At 41.9% G+C, this 23,290-nt stretch overlaps 1 protein-coding gene across 2 annotated transcripts in view; it reads left to right on the forward strand.

The window, feature by feature from the left end:
- Positions 1–23,290, forward strand: part of LOC139418197 (branched chain ketoacid dehydrogenase kinase) — a 34,015-nt gene that overhangs the window by 1,687 nt on the left and 9,038 nt on the right. Inside the window, exons 2-8 of one of the 2 annotated variants that reach the window (XM_071167463.1) lie at positions 1,979–2,048; positions 2,704–2,772; positions 7,490–7,600; positions 11,301–11,348; positions 14,390–14,509; positions 14,629–14,727; positions 15,623–15,696. In XM_071167463.1, coding sequence (XP_071023564.1) covers positions 1,979–2,048; positions 2,704–2,772; positions 7,490–7,600; positions 11,301–11,348; positions 14,390–14,509; positions 14,629–14,727; positions 15,623–15,696 — 591 coding nt within the window. The remainder of the gene's footprint in view (positions 1–1,978; positions 2,049–2,703; positions 2,773–7,489; positions 7,601–11,300; positions 11,349–14,389; positions 14,510–14,628; positions 14,728–15,622; positions 15,697–23,290) is intronic. The other variant, XM_071167462.1, reaches the window with a different exon arrangement.

Here is a 23,290-nt window from a genome sequence, read left to right on the forward strand (position 1 = left end):
CAAAAACTGAAAAATTGGGCGTGCAAAATTATTCAGCCCCCTTAAGTTAATACTTTGTAGCGCCACCTTTTGCTGCAATTACAGCTGTAAGTCGCTTGGGGTATGTCTCTATCAGTTTTGCACATCGAGAGACTGACATTTTTTCCCATTCCTCCTTGCAAAACAGCTCGAGCTCAGTGAGGTTGGATGGAGAGCATTTGTGAACAGCAGTTTTCAGTTCTTTCCACAGATTCTCGATTGGATTCAGGTCTGGACTTTGACTTGGCCATTCTAACACCTGGATATGTTTATTTTTGAACCATTCCATTGTAGATTTTGCTTTATGTTTTGGATCATTGTCTTGTTGGAAGACAAATCTCCGTCCCAGTCTCAGGTCTTTTGCAGACTCCATCAGGTTTTCTTCCAGAATGGTCCTGTATTTGGCTCCATCCATCTTCCCATCAATTTTAACCATCTTCCCTGTCCCTGCTGAAGAAAAGCAGGCCCAAACCATGATGCTGCCACCACCATGTTTGACAGTGGGGATGGTGTGTTCAGGGTGATGAGCTGTGTTGCTTTTACGCCAAACATAACGTTTTGCATTGTTGCCAAAAAGTTAAATTTTGGTTTCATCTGACCAGAGCACCTTCTTCCACATGTTTGGTGTGTCTCCCAGGTGGCTTGTGGCAAACTTTAAACAACACTTTTTATGGATATCTTTAAGAAATGGCATTCTTCTTGCCACTCTTCCATAAAGATTTGTGCAATATACGACTGATTGTTGTCCTATGGACTGTCTCCCACCTCAGCTGTAGATCTCTGCAGTTCATCCAGAGTGATCATGGGCCTCTTGGCTGCATCTCTGATCAGTCTTCTCCTTGTATGAGCTGAAAGTTTAGAGCGACGGCCAGGTCTTGGTAGATTTGCAGTGGTCTGATACTCCTTCCATTTCAATATTATCGCTTGCACAGTGCTCCTTGGGATGTTTAAAGCTTGGGAAATCTTTTTGTATCCAAATCCGGCTTTACACTTCTTCACAACAGTATCTCGGACCTGCCTGGTGTGTTCCTTGTTCTTCATGATGCTCTCTGCGCTTTTAACGGACCTCTGAGACCATCACAGTGCAGGTGCATTTATACGGAGACTTGATTACACACAGGTGGATTGTATTTATCATCATTAGTCATTTAGGTCAACATTGGATCATTCAGAGATCCTCACTGAACTTCTGGAGAGAGTTTGCTGCACTGAAAGTAAAGGGGCTGAATAATTTTGCACGCCCAATTTTTCAGTTTTTGATTTGTTAAAAAAGTTTGAAATATCCAACAAATGTCGTTCCACTTCATGATTGTGTCCCACTTGTTGTTGATTCTTCACAAAAAAATACAGTTTTATATCTTTATGTTTGAAGCCTGAAATGTGGCAAAAGGTCGCAAAGTTCAAGGGGGCCGAATACTTTCGCAAGGCACTGTATATATATCTATCGTTTCTGCCCCCCCTCAGGTTCTTTGGCTGGCTATTCCAGAGGCTGATAGTTAAAAGGACCTGAGTGACCTACTGGGTACATGTATTGCAGTGCACAATTGTGAATTGATTTAAGACCAATAGAAGAATATTACAATTTATTCTGAAACTCACAGGCAGCCAGTGCAGAGACCTTTAAAAACGGCATAATGTGTGATCTCTGCCTTGTCTTGGTCAGTACCCGTGCTGCAGGATTCTGTATGTTTTGGAGTTGAACAATGGCTTTCTTGGGTATACCAGACAGGAGAGCATTACAGTAGTAATAAAAGCATGGATGAGTCTCTCTGTATCAGCCTGAGAGAAACGGCCGCACCTTGGCAATGCTTCTCAGGTGGTAAAAAGCTATTTTGGTCACATTCCTAATGTGTGATTAAAAATGTTGTTCAGAATTGAAAAAAATAAAACCTAGATGTAATTAGTTGTGATTACCATCATACTGAAGGTGACTTGGTAAGGGTTTCTCTCTCTCTCTCAGTAACACGCTGCAATCAGTTACAGTTGAAGCTCACATCCACTACAAGACCATGGTGCTCACCTATGGAACAGTAAGAGGAACTGCCCGTCCCTACCATCAGGCAATGCTCAAACCCAACCCGAGCACTCTGTTCTGCCATACCTCATGTTTCTTGGCCCTCCCACCCCTATGGGAGGGCATCTCCCGCTCAGCCCAGTCCAAGCTATTCTCTGTCCTGGCACCCCAATGGTGGAACCAACTTGCCCCTGAAGCTAGGACAGCAGAGTCCCTGCCCATCTTCTGAAAACATCTGAAACTCTGCCTCTTCAAACAGTATTTTAAACAATAGCCCATCTCATCCCCACCCACCCATTCTAGCGCTGACTCTACTGACAGCTATGTTATTGAGGGAAAAATGTACTTTCTATGCCTGTGATATGTGGTTGTTCCCTCCTAGCTATCTTAAGATGAATGCACTAACTGTAAGTCCCTATGGATAAGAGCGTCTGCTGAATGACAAAAAAAATAAAATATATATATATATATATTGCTGACAGTCACATGCACTTTATATGCCAAAGGTAGGAAATATGTTGTTGGGTAAACTCATTGTTCTTGGGAGATTGGGTTATTGTGTCCGGTATCCGTATCTAATGAAATCACAACAGAGTTGTCTGCTTGTGTCCACTAATATTGTAGGCCTGGTTAAGTGGATTTCTTAAACTGTTTTTCTCCTCTCTCCGCAGGCCTCAGTCCGACTTACACCAGCCACCTTGCTCTACGCTGGGAAGTCTCCAGATGGACACCACATCCTGGTAACTGACCACTCTGTCCAGTCATTGTAGCATATTTTATGGTTATTTCTCATCATATTAAGCCTAATACATGCTTTGTCTTCGTGATTGATGACTGCCTTGAAGGTTACTTGATAAGTGATATCTTTATACACACTTTAAAGTGGTCTATAGAGTAAACAATTTGTCCGACATCTGTCTTTTTACCGTATGCTGCTTTACGAATGTCATCTTGCGAGAAGGTTTCCGTGTAGCTCTCTATCACTGGAAATATCATATGATAAGACTAAAGGTCGAGCTATTATGATTTTTTTAACGTCGATACCAATTATTGGAGGACCAAAAAAGCTGATGCCGATTAATCGGACGTTTTTAAATTGTTTAAAATGCATTTTATTTATATACAGTGGGGAGAACAAGTATTTGATACACTGCCGATTTTGCAGGTTTTCCTACTTACAAAGCATGTAGAGGTCTGTCATTTCTATCATAGGTACACTTCAACTGTGAAAGACGGAATCTAAAACAAAAATCCAGAAAATCACGTTGTATGATTTTTAAGTAATTAATTTGCATTTTATTGCATGACATAAGTATTTGATCACCTACCAACCAGTAAGAATTCTGGCTCTCACAGACCTGTTAGTTTTCTTTAAGAAGCCATCCTGTTCTCCACTCATTACATGTATTAACTGCACCTGTTTGAACTCGTTACCTGTATAAAAGACACCTGTCCACACATTCAAACAGACTCCAACCTTTCCACAACGGCCAAGACCAGAGAGCTGTGTAAGGACATCAGGGATAAAATTGTAGACCTGCACAAGGCTGGGATGGGCTACAGGACAATAGGCAAGCAGCTTGGTGAGAAGGCAACTGTTGGTACAATTATTAGAAAATGGAAGAAGTTCAAGATGACGGTCAATCACCCTCGGTCTGGGGCTCCATGCAAGATCTCACCTCGTGGGGCACCAATTATCATGAGGAAGGTGGGGGATCAGCCCAGAACTACACCTGAAGAGAGCTGGGACCACAGTCTGAAAGAAAACCATTAGTAACACACTACGCCATCATGGATGAAAATCCTGCAGCGCACGCAAGGTCCCCCTGCTGAAGCCAGCACATGTCCAGGCCCGTCTGAAGTTTGCCAATGACCATCTGGATGATCCAGAGGAGGAATGGGAGAAGGTCATGTGGTCTGATGAGACAAAAATAGAGCTTTTTGGTCTAAACTCCACTCGCTGTGTTTGGAGGAAGAAGGATGAGTACAACACCATGCCAACCTTCAAGCCTGGAGGTGGAAACATCATTCTTTGGGGATGCTTTTCTGCAAAGGGGACAGGACGACTGCACCGTATTGAGGGGAAGATGGATGGGGCCATGTATCGCAAGATCTTGGCCAACAACCTTCTTCCCTCAGTAAGAGCATTGAAGATGGGTTGTGGCTGGGTCTTCCAGCATGACAACGACCCGAAACACACAGCCAGGGCAACTAAGGAGTGGCTCCGTAAGAAGCATCTCAAGGTCCTGGAGTGGCCTAGCCAGTCTCCAGACCTGAACCCAATAGAAAATCTTTGTAGGGAGCTGAAAGTCCTTATTGCCCAGCGACAGCCCCAAAACCTGAAGGATCTGGAGAGGGTCTATATGGAGGAGTGGGCCAAAATCCCTGCTGCAGTGTGTGCAAACCTGGTCAAGAACTACAGGAAACGTATGATCTCTGTAATTGCAAACAAAGGTTTCTGTACCAAATATTAAGTTCTGCTTTTCTGATGTGTCAAATAATTGTCATGCAATAAAATGCTAATTAATTACGTAAAAATCATACCATGTGATTTTCTGGATTTTTTAAAATTTAGATTGTCTCTCACAGTTGAAGTGTACCTATGATAAAAATTACAGACCGCTACATGGTTTGTAAGTAGGAAACACTGCCGATTTTGCAGGTTATCAAATACTTGTTCTCTCCACTGTATGTATGTATGTATGTACAGTGGGGCAAAAACGTCAGCCACCAATTGTGCAAGTTATCCCACTTAAAAAGAGAGGCCTGTAATTTTTTATCATAGGTACACTTCAACTATGACAGACTAAATGAGAGAAAAAAACCCAGAAAATCACATTATAGGATTTTAAATGAATTTATTTGCAAATTATGGTGGAAAATAAGTATTTGGTCAATAACAAAAGTTTCTCTCAATACTTTGTTATATACCCTTTGTTGGCAATGACAGAGGTGAATACTTTCACACACTGTTGCTGGTATTTTGGCCCATTCCTCCATGCAAATCTCCTCTAGAGCAGTGGTGTTTTGGGGCTGTTGCTGGGCAACACGGACTTTCAACTCCCTCCAAAGATTTTCTATGGGGTTGAGATCTGGAGACTGGCTAGGCCACTCCAGGACCTTGAAATGCTTCTTACCAAGCCACTCCTTCGTTGCCCGGGCAGTGTGTTTGGGATCATTGTCATGCTGAAAGACCCAGCCACGTTTCATCTTCAATGCCCTTGCTGATGGAAGGAGGTTTTCACTCAAAATCTCACGATACATGGCCCCATTCATTCTTTTCTTTACACGGATCAGTCGTCCTGGTCCCTTTGCAGAAAAACAGCCCCAAAGCATGATGTTTCCACCCCCATGCTTCACAGTAGGTATGGTGTTCTTTGGATGCAACTCAGCATTCTTTGTCCTCCAAACACGACGAGTTGCGTTTTTACCAAAAAGTTATATTTTGTTTTCATTTGACCATATGACATTTGGAGAATCTTCTTCTGGATCATCCAAATGCTCTCTAGCAAGCTTCAGACGGGCCTGGACATGTACTGGCTTAAGCAGGGGGACACGTCTGGCACTGCAGGATTTGAGTCCCTAGCGGCGTAGTGTGTTACTGATGGTAGGCTTTGTTACTTTGGTCCCAGCTCTCTGCAGGTCATTCACTAGGTCCCCCTGTGTGGTTCTGGGATTTTTGCTCACCGTTCTTGTGATCATTTTGAACCCACGGGGTGAGATCTTCCGTGGAGCCCCAGATCGAGGGAGATTATCAGTGGTCTTGTATGTCTTCCATTTCCTAATAATTGCTCCCACAGTTGATTTCTTCAAACCAAGCTGCTTACCTATTGCAGATTCAGTCTTCCCAGCCTGGTGCAGGTCTACAATTTTGTTTCTGGTGTCCTTTGACAGCTCTTTGGTCTTGGCCATAGTGGAGTTTGGAGTGTGACTGTTTGAGGTTGTGGATAGGTGTCTTTTATACTGATAACAAGTTCAAACAGGTGCCATTAATACAGGTAACGAGTGGCGGACAGAGGAGCCTCTTAAAGAAGTTACAGGTCTGTGAGAGCCAGAAATCTTGCTTGTTTGTAGGTGACCAAATACTTATTTTCCACCATAATTTGCAAATCAATTCATTAAAAATCCTACAATGTGATTTTCTGGATTTTTTTCCCTCATTTTGTCTGTCATAGTTGAAGTGTACCTATGATGCAAATTACAGGCCTCTCATCTTTTTAAGTGGGAGAACTTGCACAATTGGTGGCTGACTAAATACTTTTTTGCCCCACTGTGTGTGTGTGTGTGTGTGTAATGACAATTACAACAATACTCAATGAACACTTATTTTAAATTAATATAATACATAAATAAAATCAATTTAGTCCCAAATAAATTATGAAATATGTTTAATTTAGTTTAAATAATGCAAAACAGTGTTGGAGAAGAAAGGAAAAGTGTAATATGTGCCATGTAAAAAAAGCTAACGTTTAAGTTCCTTTCTAAGAACATGAGAACCATATGAAAGCTGGTGGTTCCTTTTAACATGAGACTTCAATATTCCCAGGTAAGAAGTTTTAGGTCATAGGAATTATAAAACTATTTCTCTCTCAACCATTTGTATTTCATATACCTTTGACTATTGGATGTTCTTATCGGCACTGTTCTTATCGGCACTTTAGTTTTGCCAGCCTAATCTCGGGAGTTGATAGGCTTGAAGTCATAAACAGCGCTGTGCTTCAAGCATTGCGAAAAGCTGCTGGCAAATGGAGGAAAGTGTAGTTTGAATGAATGCTTACTGCTGCTGCATACCGCCGCTCAGACTGCTATATCTAATCATAGACTTAATTATAACATAATAACACACAGAAATACCAGCCTTGGGTCATTTATATGGTCAAATCCGGAAACTATAATTTCGAAAACAAAACGTTTATTCTTTCAGTGAAATATGGAAGTCTAAATATTGCACCGCATTGATTATATGCAACGCACAACAAGCTAGTTAAGCTAGTAATATCATCAACCATGTATAGTTAACTAGTGATTTGTTAAGATTATTTTTTTTTAAAAATACGTTTAGTGCTAGCTAGTAATTTACCATGACTTCTTGCTGCTTGCACTCGAGTAACAGATGGTCAGCCTGCAACGCAGTTTCCTCTTGGAGTGCAATATAATTGGTCATAATCGGCATCCAAAAATGCCGATTACCATAGGTATGAAAAACTTGAAATTGGTCCTAATTAAACGCCGATTCCGATTATTCGGTCAACCTCTAGATAAGACTATACTACTCTAAATAACCTGAGTCATATCTGAAGATGTCTGATTTTTCTCTGGTGTTAAACCGGTTTGACTGGTAGTGAAGTTCAAAATTCAAGGGGATTCCTTTATTAGCCTAGTCATTGAGATCACTTTGCCTTGCACTGTATTGTCCACGTTGTGTATGCGTCTCACCCTATCATCCTGTGTCTGTAGAGCAGTGCCAAGTACTTGCACAAGGAGTTGCCTGTACGGATCGCTCACCGTATCAAGGGCTTCCGCAGCCTGCCCTTCATCATTGGCTGCAACCCCACCATCCTGCAAGTTGTGAGTTCCTTCCTTCTGTTTTATTTATTTTTTCTCTCCCTTTCTCCCTCTTGATGTTGAGGTGCTTCTCTCTTTGTCAACATGTCTGGTTTACCTTTCTGGTGTAGTAACGCTCCTTTGCGATTTGCCAAACTTTCAGGACAAGCCTCATTCCAATCATTGGACATGTATGGGACAGGAGGGCGCCAGAAACAGCATTGAGTCAGTGCCAATGTGCCGATCAAAATACACTGAGTATACCACACATTAAAAATAGAACTTCACTTTCTATGAGACTGACCAGGTGAACCTGGCAGCGTAGCCTAGTGGTTAGAGTGTTAGACTAGTAACCAAAGGTTGCAAGTTCAAATCCCCGAGCTGACAAGGTACAAATCTGTCATTCTGCCCCTGAACAAGGCAGTTCCTAGGCCGTCATTGAAAATAAGAATTTGTTCTTAACTGACTTGCCTAGTTAAATAAAGGTAACATTTTAAAAACCCAGGTGATCCCTCATTGATGTCACTTGTTAAATCCACTTCAATCAGTGTAGATGAAGGGGAGGAGAAAGGTTTAAAAATTATTTTTAAGCCTTGAGCAAATTGAGACAGTTGAGACATGGATTTTATGTGTGTGCCATTCAGTGTGAATGGGCAAGACAAAAGATTGAAGTGCCTTTGAAAACACCGGTTTGAGTGTCAAGAACTGCAACACTGCTGTGATTTTTTTCACGCTCAAGTTTACCATGTGTATCAAGAATGGTCCAACACCCAAAGGACATCCAGCCAACTTGACACAACTGTGGGAAGCATTGGCGTCAACATGGGCCACCACTCCTTTGGAATGCATTCGACACCTTGTCGAGGCCATGCCTGACACATTGAGGCTGTTCTGAGGGCAAGGGGGGTGCAACTCAATATTAGGAAGGTGTCCCTAATGTTTGGTATACTCGGTGTAGACTGACTTTTGACAGTCATTCATTGAGAATGCACTTGTTACAAAACACTAGAGCTGGGAGACGTGTACAAAAATCCATATCTCAATAAATTGATAGAATTGATGCGATAAACTTAATTTTCTAACTCAGCAAATAAAGAAACATTCTCTCACTGTCAACTGTTTATTTTCAGCAAACTTAACATGTGTAAATATTTGTATGAACATAAGATTCAACAACTGAGACATAAACTGAACAAGTTTCACAGACATGTGACTAACAGAAATGTAATAATGTGTCCCTGAATCAAAAGTAACAGTCAGTATCTGGTGTGTCCACCAGCTGCATTAAGTACTGCAGTGCATCTCCTCCTCATGGACTGCACCAGATTTGCCAGTTCTTGCTGTGAGATGTTACCCCACTCTTCCACATTGGTACCTGCAAATTCCCAGACATTTCTTGGGGGGAATGGCCCTAGCCCTCACCCTACGATCCCACAGTTCCCAGACGTGCTTGATGGGATTGAGATCCGGGCTCTTCACTGGCCATGGCAGAACACTGACATTCCTGTCTTGCAGGAAATCACGCACAGAACGAGCAGTATGGCTGGTGGCATTGTCATCTTCCCTGTAACGCACAGCGACGAGATTGCCTGCAATGACAACAAGCTCAGTCCGATGATGCTGTGACACACCGCCCCAGACCATGACCGACCCTCCACCTCCAAATCGATCCTGCTCCAGAGTACAGGCCTCGGTGTAACGCTCATTCCTTCAAAGATAAACGCGAATCCGACCATCACCCCTGGTGAGACAAAACCGCGACTCGTCAGTGAAGAGCACTTTTTGCCACTCTTGTCTGGTCCAGCGACGGTGGGTTTGTGCCCATAGGCAACGCTGTTGCTGGTGATGTCTGGTGAGGACCTGCCTTACAACACTCCTACTGGCCCTCAGTCCAGCCTATTGCGGACAGTCTGAGCACAGATGGAGGGATTGTGCGTTCCTGGTGTAACTCGGGCAGTTGTTGTTGCCATCCTGTACCTGTCCCGTAGGTGTGATGTTCGGCTGTACCGATCCTGTGCAGGTGTTAAACGTGGTCTGCCACTGTGAGAATGATAAGCTGTCTGTCCTGTCTCCCTGTAGCGCTGTCTTAGGTGTCTCACAGTACTGACATTGCAATTTATTTCCCTGGCCACATCTGCAGTCCTCATGCCTCCTTGCAGCATGCCTAAGGCACGTTCACGCAGATGAGCAGGGATCCTGGGCATCTTTCTTTTGGTGTTTTTCAAAGTCAGTAGAAAGGCTTCTTTAGTGTCCTAAGTTTTCATAACTGTAACCTTAATTGCCTACTGTCTGTAAGCTGTTAGTGTCTTAACGACCATTCCACAGGTGCATGTTCATTAATTGTTTATGGTTCATTGAACAAGCATGGAAAACAGTGTTTAAACCCTTTACAATGAAGATCTGTGAAGTTATTTTGATTTTTACGAATTATCTTTGGAAGACAGGGTCCTGAAAAAGGGCTGTTTCTTTTTTTTTTCTGAGTTTATTTACAGTTGTAACACTAATGTGCAGTTTTATATATATTCCCAGTAAATTATTGGGTAAATCACCAACTCTTTATTATGTAACAAACAATGGCCCCTCACTCTATGCCTATGGAACTGTAATCAATTCAATTAAGTCATTAGTCTATCAGCATACAAAGTTTCTGCTTGAGAACTAAAAGTTATTCTATAGAGCTAGAGTTGATGGGCCATCTGTGACATTGGAGGTTTTCCTTTGTTCTCTAGCTGCCATGTGCAGTGTTAAGCTTTTTCTACTCCTCCCTCTGTCCTCTCCTCCCTTCCCATGGCCTATTTACCTCATCTAAGCGTCTTTAAAATGGATGAACTTTTACCTAGATTTTTCTCCCACAGCACCAAGGTGCTTTTGTGTAATGAAATGGTGCCTGGAATGTGTCGTAAAGAAGCATGTATTGTCTCAGAATATTCTCCTTCCAACTAATAAATAAGAATAGCAAACAATTGTGTGGGGAATTTCATATTAGTAGTTTCGACACCCTTACCAACAACTCATAACCAGTGATTCACAAATGACTGTACATTGTTTTTTTTAATACATATATATTTTTAAATATGTGGTAACATTATCCATTCACTCAAACAACTTGTCAGACTCCAGCCACCCTAGTCATAGACTGTTCTCTCTTACTGCATGGCAAGTGGTACCGAGGCATCTAAACAGGTTCTACCCCCAAGCCTTAAGACTCCTGAACATCTAGTCAAATAGCTACCCAGAATATTTGCAGGGCCCCCCTTCACCCACTCTTTTCACCACTGCTACTTTCTGTTGTCATCTATGCATAGTCCCTTTAATAACTCTACCTACATGTACATACTACCTCAAATAACCGATGCCTCCGCACATTGACTCTGTATCGTTACCCCCTGTATACAGTCTCGCTATTATTTCACTGTGCGTTACTTTTATCACTTATTCTTAACTGTATCGTTGGTTAGGGGCTCGTAAGTAAGCATTATATTGTTAGGTCTACACCTGTTGTTTTCGGCGCATGTGACTACATTTTTTAAATTTGAACTAGTCAGGATTTAAGCAGTTGTGCATTTGAGACATATTGGAAGACTAGGCTATATCCTCTAAAACATCCTTTCTGTTCTTGGACTGTAGGCCAGGACACCATAGGATGTGTTGAGGCCCACTTATGGGGGCTTGGGAGGAGGGGAAATTCTAACCAACACCCCTTGTCTATTTCCCTCTCCTGCAGCATGAGCTCTACATTCGAGCCTACCACGTGTTGAGTGACTTCCCAGCAGTGAGTAGTCACAAACAGCCACACAGCGAGGGGTTGGGTTGGCCAAGTTCAAGTGCTTGACCACCAGGGCTTCCATATTTCTCTGTCCCAGTTTCTGTGGAGCTGGAGAGGCTGTCAGACTGGCATGCATGCAACTCCTCCAGGCTGACTAATGTATTTGTTTGTCTGAAAGTGTCATTGCTTGGCTGAAAAGTATAGTATTTTGAATGGATATTTTGATTCTATAACGGCAAGATTTGTAACAAATACAGCTGAGATAAAATGACCACTAAGTTGAACAAAACATGAGTCACTGTCATTTCCAAGATTTTCCCCTTTCCAAGAAAAGTAATACGTGGTATACAGAGGATAGCAACTTCTTGACTACAGTGTCTTCGGAAAGTATACAGACCCCTAGACCTTTTCTCAATTTTGTTGTGTTACAGCCTTATTCTAAAATGGTTTAAATAAATAAAAAATCCTCCGCAATCTACACACACTACCCCATAATGAGAAAGCGAAAACAGGTGTCTTTTTTTTTTTTGCAGGTATGTGTGGTGTGTGTGTGTGTGTGTATATATATATATATATATATATATATGTGTATATTATATATATATATATATGTGTATATATATGTGTGTATATATATATATATATATATATATATACACACACACACACACAGTGCCTTGCGAAAGTATTCGGCCCCCTTGAACTTTGCAACCTTTTGCCACATTTCAGGCTTCAAACATAAAGATATAAAACTGTATTTTTTTGTGAAGAATCAACAACAAGTGGGACACAATCATGAAGTGGAACGACATTTATTGGATATTTCAAACTTTTTTAACAAATCAAAAACTGAAAAATTGGGCGTGCAAAAATGATTCAGCCCCCTTAAGTTAATACTTTGTAGTGCCACCTTTTGCTGCAATTACAGCTGTAAGTCGCTTGGGGTATGTCTCTATCAGTTTTGCACATCGAGAGACTGAAATTTTTTCCCATTCCTCCTTGCAAAACAGCTCGAGCTCAGTGAGGTTGGATGGAGAGCATTTGTGAACAGCAGTTTTCAGTTCTTTCCACAGATTCTCGATTGGATTTAGGTCTGGACTTTGACTTGGCCATTCTAACACCTGGATATGTTTATTTTTGAACCATTCCATTGTAGATTTTGCTTTATGTTTTGGATCATTGTCTTGTTGGAAGACAAATCTCCATCCCAGTCTCAGGTCTTTTGCAGACTCCATCAGGTGATGATGAGTTTAAAGCTTGGGAAATATTTTTGTATCCAAATCCGGCTTTAAACTTCTTCACAACAGTATTGCGGACCTGCCTGGTGTGTTCCTTGTTCTTCATGATGCTCTCTGCGCTTTTAACGGACCTCTGAGACTATCACTGTGATAGCAGGTGCATTTATACGGAGACTTGATTACACACAGGTGGATTGTATTTATCATCATTAGTCATTTAGGTCAACATTGGATCATTCAGAGATCCTCACTGAACTTCTGGAGAGAGTTTGCTGCACTGAAAGTAAAGGGGCTGAATAATTTTGCACGCCCAATTTTTCAGTTTTTGATTTGTTAAAAAAGTTTGAAATATCCAATAAATGTCGTTCCACTTCATGATTGTGTCCCACTTGTTGATTCTTCACAAAAAAATACAGTTTTATATCTTTATGTTTGAAGCCTGAAATGTGGCAAAAGGTCGCAAAGTTCAAGGGGGCCGAATACTTTCGCAAGGCACTGTATATATTATATTTTTTAAAGCAGTTTTTATTTACATAAGTATTCAGACCCTTTGCTATGAGACTTGAAATTGAGCTCAGGTGCATCCTGTTTCCATTGATCGTCCTTGATGTTTCTACAACTTGGAGTCCACCTGTGGTAAATTAAATTGATTGGACATGATTTGGAAAGGCACACACCTGTCCCACAGTTGACAGTGCATGTCAGAGAAAAAAACCAAGCCATGAGGTCGAAGGAAAATGTCTGCAGGATTGAAGGTCCCCAAGAACACAGTGGCGTCCATCATTCTTAAATGGAAGAAGTTTGGAGCCGATGGTCACTCTGACAGAGCTCCAGAGTTCCTCTGTGGAGATGGGAGAACCTTCCAGAAGGACAGCCATCTCTGCAGCATTCTACCAATCAGGCCTTTGTGGTAGAGTGGCCAGATATAAGCCACTCCTCAGTAAAAGTTTGCATAAAGGCACCTAAAGACTCTCAGACCTTGAGAAACAAGATTCTCTGGTCTGACGAAACCAAAATTGAACTCTTTGGCCTGAATGCCAAGGATCATGTCTGGAGGAAACCTGGCACCATCCTTACAGTGACGCATGGTGGTGGCAGCATCATGCTCTGTGGATGATTTTCAGACTAGTCAGGATCGAGACAAAAATAAACAGAGCCTGCTCCAGAGTGCTCAGGTTCGCTTTCCAACAGGACAATGACCCTAAGTACACAGCCGAGACAACGCAGGAGTTGCTTTGGGACAAGCCTCTGAATGTCCTTGAGTGGTCCAGCCAGAGCCCAGACTTGAACCCAATTGAACATCTTTCGAGAGACCTGAAAATAGCTGTGCAGCAATGCTCCCCATCCAACCTGACAGAGCTTGAGAGGATCTGCAGAGAATGGGAGAAGCTCCCTAAATACAGGTGTACCAAGCTTGTAGCGTCATACTCAGGAAGACTTGAGGCTGTAATCGTTGCCAAAGATGCTTCAACAAAGTACTGCGTGAAGGGTCTGAATACTTATGTTGAATGAATATGTTATATTATGTTATATGAATACTCATTGTGTGTTCCCCCCCAAACAATTTTAGAATAAGGCTGTAACGTAAAAGAAAGTGAAGGGGTCTGAATACTTTACGAATGCACTGTATATTTAGTTATTTTTAATGGGTATGTATGTATATTAACAGTTGATTCCAACCCGCTCTGTAAGTGAATTTTACTCTAGTGGAGAAATTGTCCTATTCATCTGATAGGAATGGAATTCATCCCAACTCTGATTTTGATAATGGTCAGATTTGTTCTGATTTCACTCTGCATCGTCTGTCAGATCAAGGACCAGGAGATGGAGGCTCGCTACAGTAAGCTGGTGCAGCAGCTCCTGGACGACCACAAGGACGTAGTAACTCTGCTGGCCGAAGGCTTCAGGGAGTGTCGGAGGCACATTCAGGTAATGGCCATATGTAGAAGTTCTAATTTGGTTATTGGAACTGTGTGTTTTGTAATGTGACCGTAGGTTTTAAAGAATGGTGTATTCCTGGCCTTAAGAGTGTGTGTATTATGTTCCAGGATGAGACCCTGGTCCGTAACTTCCTGGACACCACCCTCACCTCCCGCCTGGGGATCCGGATGTTGGCCACACACCACCTTGCCCTGCACGAAGAAAACGTATGTCTCGCATCCACCTTTTAGTCATTAATTGCTAACAGATGAAAAACTTATTATTGAGGAAAGGAACATGTATGGTATTATTAAATTTGTATGTATTATAATTTGAAGAGGCAAAGCATTCTCAGAACGTGGTTATTTTCACACTATAAACATGTGCCAACCAGCACATGAACCCAATGTTTCACTCTGGAGCCTTTGACAAGGGCGTGCTTGCATAAATCCAACCTGTCCGCAAAACATACTTTTAGTTTGGATTATAAGTATTATTAAAAAAAACATCTGAATAGTTTGTGCAGTTGTATAGTTTCCTGGGTTCTCTCCAAATATCCACACACACACACCCCCGGTGCATTAAAATGCAGTGTCACTCCTGATTCCAGATCCTGCACCTCTCATGCGAGCTAACAGGAAAAACTAAACATGAGATGGAGAAAGCCGTTATTATCAGTGCAGTCTGCTGGCCCCATGACTTTTACGAGAGCCCAGTTTTGTATCCTTATTTTAACCAGGTAAAGCAGGCTGTGGCGGTGTTCAGGATGATGAAGCATGTTTGCCAGTTCTGGAGACTCCCTGACTCAGGGTAGCATTGTGTTATAGTTACCTGATACTCCTGCCAAGATTTATGATTTTGTTACCCAACAACACTTAGGCCTAAATCTCTCCTGCTATTTATTGTAATCCACTACTTTCACAGCTCAGACCTGGTTTCTTTCTGAAACATTGGTCAAATGACTGGTTACTGTTTTGTGAGATTACTGTATTATGCTAATACATTCTGGCCATTGAACTACATTGCGCATTGACCTGAAATTTGGCAAACCATCCTCTGTTTAGCATGTCAGTAATAAAGCTTGTGCATCTCCTCTTATATACCTTTCATCTTTCTTTGCAGCCTGATTTTGTGGGCATCATCTGTAGGCGACTTTCCCCCAAAAAGATAATTGAGAAATGGGTTGATTTTGCAAGGTGAGTGGTGTGTTTCGTTACCTTATTATATTGTTGGTTTAGAATAATCTCCCACTACGTCTGGATTAGAACATGCAGTTGACATACACTTAGGTTGGAGTCATTAACTCGTTTTTCAACCTCTTCACAAAATAGATAGAATCATGAGAAAGGACAATTATGTGGATATATTGAAGCCACATATCAAGACAGTCAGGAAGCTAAAGCTTGGTGGCAATGGGTCTTCCAAATGGACAATGACTCCACGCATACTTCCAAAGTTGTGGAAAAATGGCTTAACCTTTTGCGTGTAAGGGGGCAGTATTTTCGTTTTTGGCAAAAAAAAAAAAAAAAAAACGTACCCACTTGAAACGGCCTATTTCTCAGCCCCAGAAACTAGAATATGCATATAATTGTTATATTAGGATAGAAAACACAAGTTTCCAAAAAGGTACAAATATTGTCTGTGAGTATAACAGAACTGATATTGCAGGTGAAAACCTGAGGAAAATCCAATCAGGAAGTGCCTCTTATTTTGTAACCTCCTCTGTTCCTATGCATGCCTATCCTCCATTTTTAAAGGGATATCAACCAGATTCATTTTTCTATGGCTTCCCTAAGGTGTCAACAGTCTTTAGACATAGTTTCAGGCTTTTATTTTGAAAAACAAGCGTGAAAGATCACATTGCGTAAGTGGATAGGTGGGGGCTCTGAGTGAGTTTTGCGCTACAGAGTAAAGCGGCCATTGTTTCTCCCGGTGTTTTTGAAAAACCTACACACCCGTTTGATATATTATCGAATATATATTTTAAAAACAACCTGAGGATTGATTATAAAAAACGTTCGACATGTTTCTGTGGACATTATGGATATTATTTGGAATATACGTCTGCGATGTCGTGACTGCTCTTTCCTGTGGATTTCTGAACATAACGCGACAAACAAACGGCGGTATTTTGGGTATAAAAATAATCTTTATGGAACAAAAGGAACATTTGTGTAACTGGGAGTCTCGTGAGTGAAAACATCCGAAGATCATCAAAGGGAAACGATTAATTTGATTGCTTTTCTGATTTTCGTGACCTAGCTACTGAATGCTTAGTGTACATAATGTTATGCTATGCTATCGATAAACTTACACAAACGCTTGGATTGCTTTCACTGTAAAGCATCATTTCAAAATCTGAGACAAGTGGATTAACAAAAGGCTAAGCTGTGTTTTGCAATATTGCACTTGTGATTTCATGAATATGAATATTTTTTAGTAATATTAGTTGACTGTGGCGCTATGCTATTCAGCGGTTGCTGACGAAAATTATCCCGCTAACGGGATGGGTAGCGTCAAGAAGTTAAGGACAACAAAGTCAAGATATTGGAGTGGCCATCACAAAGCCCTGACCTCAATCCTATAGAACATTTGTGGCCAGAACTGAAAAAGCGTGTGCGAGCAAGGGGGCCTACAAACCTGACTCTGTTACACCAGCTCTGTCAGGAGGAATGGGCCAAAATTCACCCAACTTATTGTGGGAAGCTTGTGGAAGGCTACCCAAAACGTTGGACCCAAGTTAACAATATAAAGGCAATGCTACCAAATACTAATTGAGTGTATGTAAAGCTGAAATAAATCACTCTACTATTATTCTGACATTTCAAATTCTTAAAATAAAATAAAAGGGCTTCACAGTCAAGGATATTGCTGCCAGTAAGATTGCACCTAAATCAACCATTTATCGGATCATCAAGAACTTCAAGGAGAGCGGTTCAATTGTTGTGAAGAAGGTTTCAGGGCGCCCAAGAAAAGCAAGCGCCAAGACCGTCTCCTAAAGTTGATTCAACTGCGGGATCTGGGCACCACCAGTACAGAGCTTGCTCAGGAATGGCAGCAGGCAGGTGTGAGTGCATCTGCACGCACAGTGAGGCAAAGACTTTTGGAGGATGGCCTGGTGTCAAGAAGGGCAGCAAAGAAGCCACTTCTCTCCAGGAAAAACATCAGGGACAGACTGATATTCTGCAAAAGGTACAGGGATTGGACTGCTGAGAACTGGGGTAAAGTAATTTTATCTGGTGAATCCCCTTTCCGATTGTTTTTTTGGTGCATCCGGAAAAAAAGCTTGCCCGGAGAAGACAAGGTGAGCGCTACCATCAGTCCTGTGTCATGCCAACAGTAAAGCATCCTGAGACCATTCATGTGTGGGGTTGCTTCTCAGCCAAGGGAGTGGGCTCACTCACAATTTTGCCATGAATAAAGAATGGTACCAAAACATCCTCCGAGAGCAACTTCTCCCAAACATCCAGGAACAGTTTGGTGACAAACAATGCCTTTTCCAGCATGATGGAGCACCTTGCCATAAGGCAAAAGTGATAACTAGGTGGCTCGGGGAACAAAACATCGACATTTTGGGTCCATGGCCAGGAAACTCCCCAGACCTTAATCCCATTGAACTTGTTGTCAACCCTCAAGAGGCGGGTGGACAAACAAAACCCCACAAATTTTGACAAACTCCAAACATAGATTATGCAAGAATGGGCTGCCAACCAGAAGTTAATTGACAGCATGCCAGGGCGGATTGCAGAGGTCTTGAAAAAGAAGGGTCAACACTGCAAATATTGACTCTTTGCATCAACTTCATTGTAATTGTCAATACAAACCTTTCACACTCATGAAATGCTAGTAATTATACTTCAGTATTCCATAGTAAAATCTGACAAAAATATCTAAAGACATTGAATCAGCAAACTTTGTGGAAATTAATATTTGTGTCATTCTCAAAACCTTTGGCCACGTCTGTACATATTACCTTGACACCGGTGCCCCCACACATTGACTCTGTACTGGTACCCTGTATATAGCCACGCAGTTGTTATTTACTGCTGCTTTTTAATAATTTCATTTTCTTATATTTTTTTAAAGGTATTTTCTTAACTGCATTGGTGTTTAAGGGCTTGTAAGTAAGCATTTTACTGTAAGGTCTGTTGTATTCGGTGCATGTGACAAATAAAATGTGATTCCTTGCAAAACAATTGGAAGTTTAAGCTCTATATCATAGTTATTTTTCTAAGATGTTGGTTATATGCTGATGTATAGAATGGTTTTAAGATGGTCATACCATGGATCATTTAGCTATTTGATCTAGAATTTTAGGACCCCTTTAGGTGGGTTCTTGGTCCTTTTAAAATGTCAGCAAATTTATCAGAAATACAGTGTCGACATTGTTAATGTTGTAAATGACTATTGTAGCTGGAAACAGCAGATTTTTAATGGAATATCTACATAGGCGTACAGAGACCCATTTATCAGCAACCATCACTCCTGTGTTCCAATGTCATGTTGTGTTGGCTAATCCAAGTTCATTATTTTTAAAGGCCAACATCCCGGAGTCGCCTCTTCACCGTTGACGTTGAGACTGGGGTTTTATGGGTACTAATTAATGAAGCTGCCAGTTGAGGACTTGTGAGGCGTCCGTTTCTCAAGCTAGACTCTGTAATGTTATTATCCTCTTGCTCAGTTGTGCACCGGGGCCTCCCACTTCTCTTTCTATTCTGGTTAGAGCCAGTGTGTGCTGTTCTGTGAAGGGAGTAGCACATAGTGTGGTACGAGATCTTCAGTTTCTTGGCAATTTCTCGCATGGAATACCCTCAATTTCTCAGAACAAGAATAGACTGACGAAATTCAGAAGAAAGGTCTTTGTTTCTGGCCATTTTGAGCGTGTAATCGAACCCCACAAATGCTGATTCTCCAGATACTCAACTAGTCTAAAGAAGGCCGGTTTTATTGCTTCTTTAATCAGAACAACAGTTTTCAGCTGTGCTAACATAATTGCAAAAGGGTGCAGTCGTCTAAGGCACTGCACCGCTGTGTCACTAGAGATTCTAGGTTCGAGTCCAGACTCAGTCGCAGCTGGCCGTGACCGGGAGACCCATGGGGTGGCGCACAATTGGCCCAGCGTCGTCCGAGTTAGGGGAGGGTTTGGCCTGCAGCGATGTCCTTGTCCCATCACGCACTAGCGACTCCTGTGGCGTGCCGGTTGCAGTGCACGCTGAAACGTTTGCCAGGTGTACGGTGTTTCCTCCGACACTGGTGTGGCTGGCTTCTGGTTTGTGGGAATTGTGCCAAGAAGCAGTGCGGCTTGGTTGGGTTGTGTTTCGGGAGGATGCACGGCTCTCGACCTTCACCTCCCCCGAGTCCATACGGGTGTTGCAGCAATGAGACAAGACTGTAACTACCAATTGGGTAGAAAAGGGTAAAGAAAAAAAAATGTCCAAGACGGTTTAAAAAGGTGTCAGTCCTATATTTAGGAAATATAAGAAAGCTCAGGAAGTGTGTGTGAGTGTGTGTATATTATTTTTAACTCTTTGGGGGTTAGGCACAACTCTCCATACTTCCATATATATTATTTTGTACTGGTTACCTTCAGACAAGTCTTGTTACATGTGTGGGTGTCGTAGAGTAAAATGTGAGACTCCCCTTTGTAGCCTAAACGGTTCAGACGCTACAGATGGAAAGGGGAAAAGTTGTCATATCGACACTACTGACTTAAGACAAGTCCCATGGGGGTCGTAGAGCAAAACGTAGCCCAAACTGTTTGGACGCTACAGTCGTTTTCGTGAGCAGACTGATTTTTGGGATGTTTCATGGTCTGACAAACACCGCTGTAACTCGGCGGCTGCGGTGGATTGAGACGCAGCCCATGCAAAACATAAATCTAGTTCATGTATACACTGCTCAAAAAAAAAAAGGAACACTTAAACAACACAATGCAACTCCAAGTCAATCACACTTCTGTGAAATCAAACTGTCCACTTAGGAAGCAACACTGATGGACAATACATTTCACATGCTGTTGTGCATGAGGGGGGGGGGGGAGAGAGAGAGAATTGGTTGGTAGATTAAACCTATTTTAAGCCAATGCCTATGCGCCTGGAGTTTCTCCCAATCTTTCTGTATTGGCTGACAAAGGCCAAGTTTGACACGTTGGTCTACCTGTTAGGTAGCCAAATTGACATGATCCGTCAATGTCTGTGTGTGTATAGGTGATTTTCAGAAGTAATCATGATTAAACCGTCTTAAAAATCAATGTTGAAAAGGGTATAATATACAGTGCCTTGCGAAAGTATTCGGCCCCCTTGAACTTTGCGACCTTTTGCCACATTTCAGGCTTCAAACATAAAGATATAAAACTGTATTTTTTTGTGAAGAATCAACAACAAGTGGGACACAATCATGAAGTGGAACGACATTTATTGGATATTTCAAACTTTTTTAACAAATCAAAAACTGAAAAATTGGGCATGCAAAATTATTCAGCCCCTTTACTTTCAGTGCAGCAAACTCTCTCCAGAAGTTCAGTGAGGATCTCTGAATGATCCAATGTTGACCTAAATGACTAATGATGATAAATACAATCCACCTGTGTGTAATCAAGTCTCCGTATAAATGCACCTGCTATCACAGTGATAGTCTCAGAGGTCCGTTAAAAGCGCAGAGAGCATCATGAAGAACAAGGAACACACCAGGCAGGTCCGAGATACTGTTGTGAAGAAGTTTAAAGCCGGATTTGGATACAAAAAGATTTCCCAAGCTTTAAACATCCCAAGAAGCACTGTGCAAGCGATAATATTGAAATGTAAGGAGTATCAGACCACTGCAAATCTACCAAGACCTGGCCGTCCCTCTAAACTTTCAGCTCATACAAGGAGAAGACTGGTCAGAGATGCAGCCAAGAGGCCCATGATCACTCTGGATGAACTGCAGAGATCTACAGCTGAGGTGGGCGACTCTGTCCATAGGACAACAATCAGTCGTATATTGCACAAATCTGGCCTTTATGGAAGAGTGGCAAGAAGAAAGCCATTTCTTAAAGATATCCATAAAAAGTGTCGTTTAAAGTTTGCCACAAGCCACCTGGGAGACACACCAAACATGTGGAAGAAGGTGCTCTGGTCAGATTAAACCAAAATTGAACTTTTTGGCAACAATGCAACACGTTATGTTTGGCGTAAAAGCAACACCCTGAACACACCATCCCCACTGTCAAACATGGTGGTGGCAGCATCATGGTTTGGGCCTGCTTTTCTTCAGCAGGGACAGGGAAGATGGTTAAAATTGATTCGAAGATGGATGGAGCCAAATACAGGACCATTCTGGAAGAACCTGATGGAGTCTGCAAAAGACCTGAGACTGGGACGGAGATTTGTCTTCAACAAGACAATGATCCAAAACATAAAGCAAAATCTACAATGGAATGGTTCAAAAATAAACATATCCAGGTGTTAGAATGGCCAAGTCAAAGTCCAGACCTGAATCCAATCGAGAATCTGTGGAAAGAACTGAAAACTGCTGTTCACAAATGCTCTCCATCCAACCTCACTGAGCTCGAGCTGTTTTGCAAGGAGGAATGGGAAAAATTTCAGTCTCTCGATGTGCAAAACTGATAGAGACATACCCCAAGCGACTTACAGCTGTAATCGCAGCAAAAGGTGGCGCGACAAAGTATTAACTTAAGGGGGCTGAATAATTTTGCACGCCCAATTTTTCAGTTTTTGATTTGTTAAAAAAGTTTGAAATATCCAATAAATGTCGTTCCACTTCATGATTGTGTCCACTTGTTGTTGATTCTTCACAAAAAAATCCAGTTTTATATCTTTATGTTTGAAGACTGAAATGTGGCAAAAGGACGCAAAGTTCAAGGGGGCCGAATACTTTCGCAAGGCACTGTATATATTGTGTGAATTTTACCCCTTTTTCTCCCCAATTTCGTGGTATACAATTGTTTAGCAGTTACTATCTTGTCTCAACTCCCGTACGGGCTCGGGAGAGACCAAGGTTGAAAGTCATGCGTCCTCCGATACACAACCCAACCAAGCCGCACTGCTTCTTAACAGTACAGTGCCCTTAACCACTGCGCCACCCGGGAGGCCGAAAAGGGTAGCTTAGGTATGTTGAGTGGGGAGAAAAAAAGTACATAACTTAACATATTTAGGCAACTTTTATAAAGTTTCAAGCTTGCAAACATTATTTCTAGCTGCGATACATGGGCAAATGTGCCCTTCTGCTGCTTGACAGGCAAAGCCTGGATGGAAAATGAACTTAAACCACTGATGCCTGTCAGGTATAGTACACTTTTGTATTTATTTTATATAACTCAAATATCCAATTAAATGGTGGTCAATATTGAGAGCTGGAGGAGTTGTGTTTTGTGCTGTAATGCATTGGAGCTGGCTTTCCCCCTAGCTGGGAATATGGCATGTTTGAAATCGAACTAAATATGATATTGATATTTTACACTGGCTCTGTGTCAGGGTCTTCTCAAGGTCAACGTCTTTATCACAGCTCTGTGTGGCACAATGAACGTATCCAAATAATGTCCACTCCTACTCACTCACATACAGTCAAGCACACTCTTCACAAGCCTCTGTGCACTTGTCCCAGTTCAGCCTCTCTAGGAATGTGCAGCTGCTCTCTTTCTCTCTCAAACACTCTCTCAAACTCTTTCCAGTCGCTGGGTTCTGGCTGCATCAGAACAAAGGTACTAATGCAGATTTTCTGAGTCAAAGGTGACAGACCCTGAATCAACAAGCTGTCCTTTTCCTCTACATGCAGCCCTGTGTTCACAGA

Source organism: Oncorhynchus clarkii, chromosome 10 (assembly GCF_045791955.1).
Source record: "Oncorhynchus clarkii lewisi isolate Uvic-CL-2024 chromosome 10, UVic_Ocla_1.0, whole genome shotgun sequence".
Taxonomy (NCBI): Eukaryota; Metazoa; Chordata; class Actinopteri; order Salmoniformes; family Salmonidae; genus Oncorhynchus; species Oncorhynchus clarkii.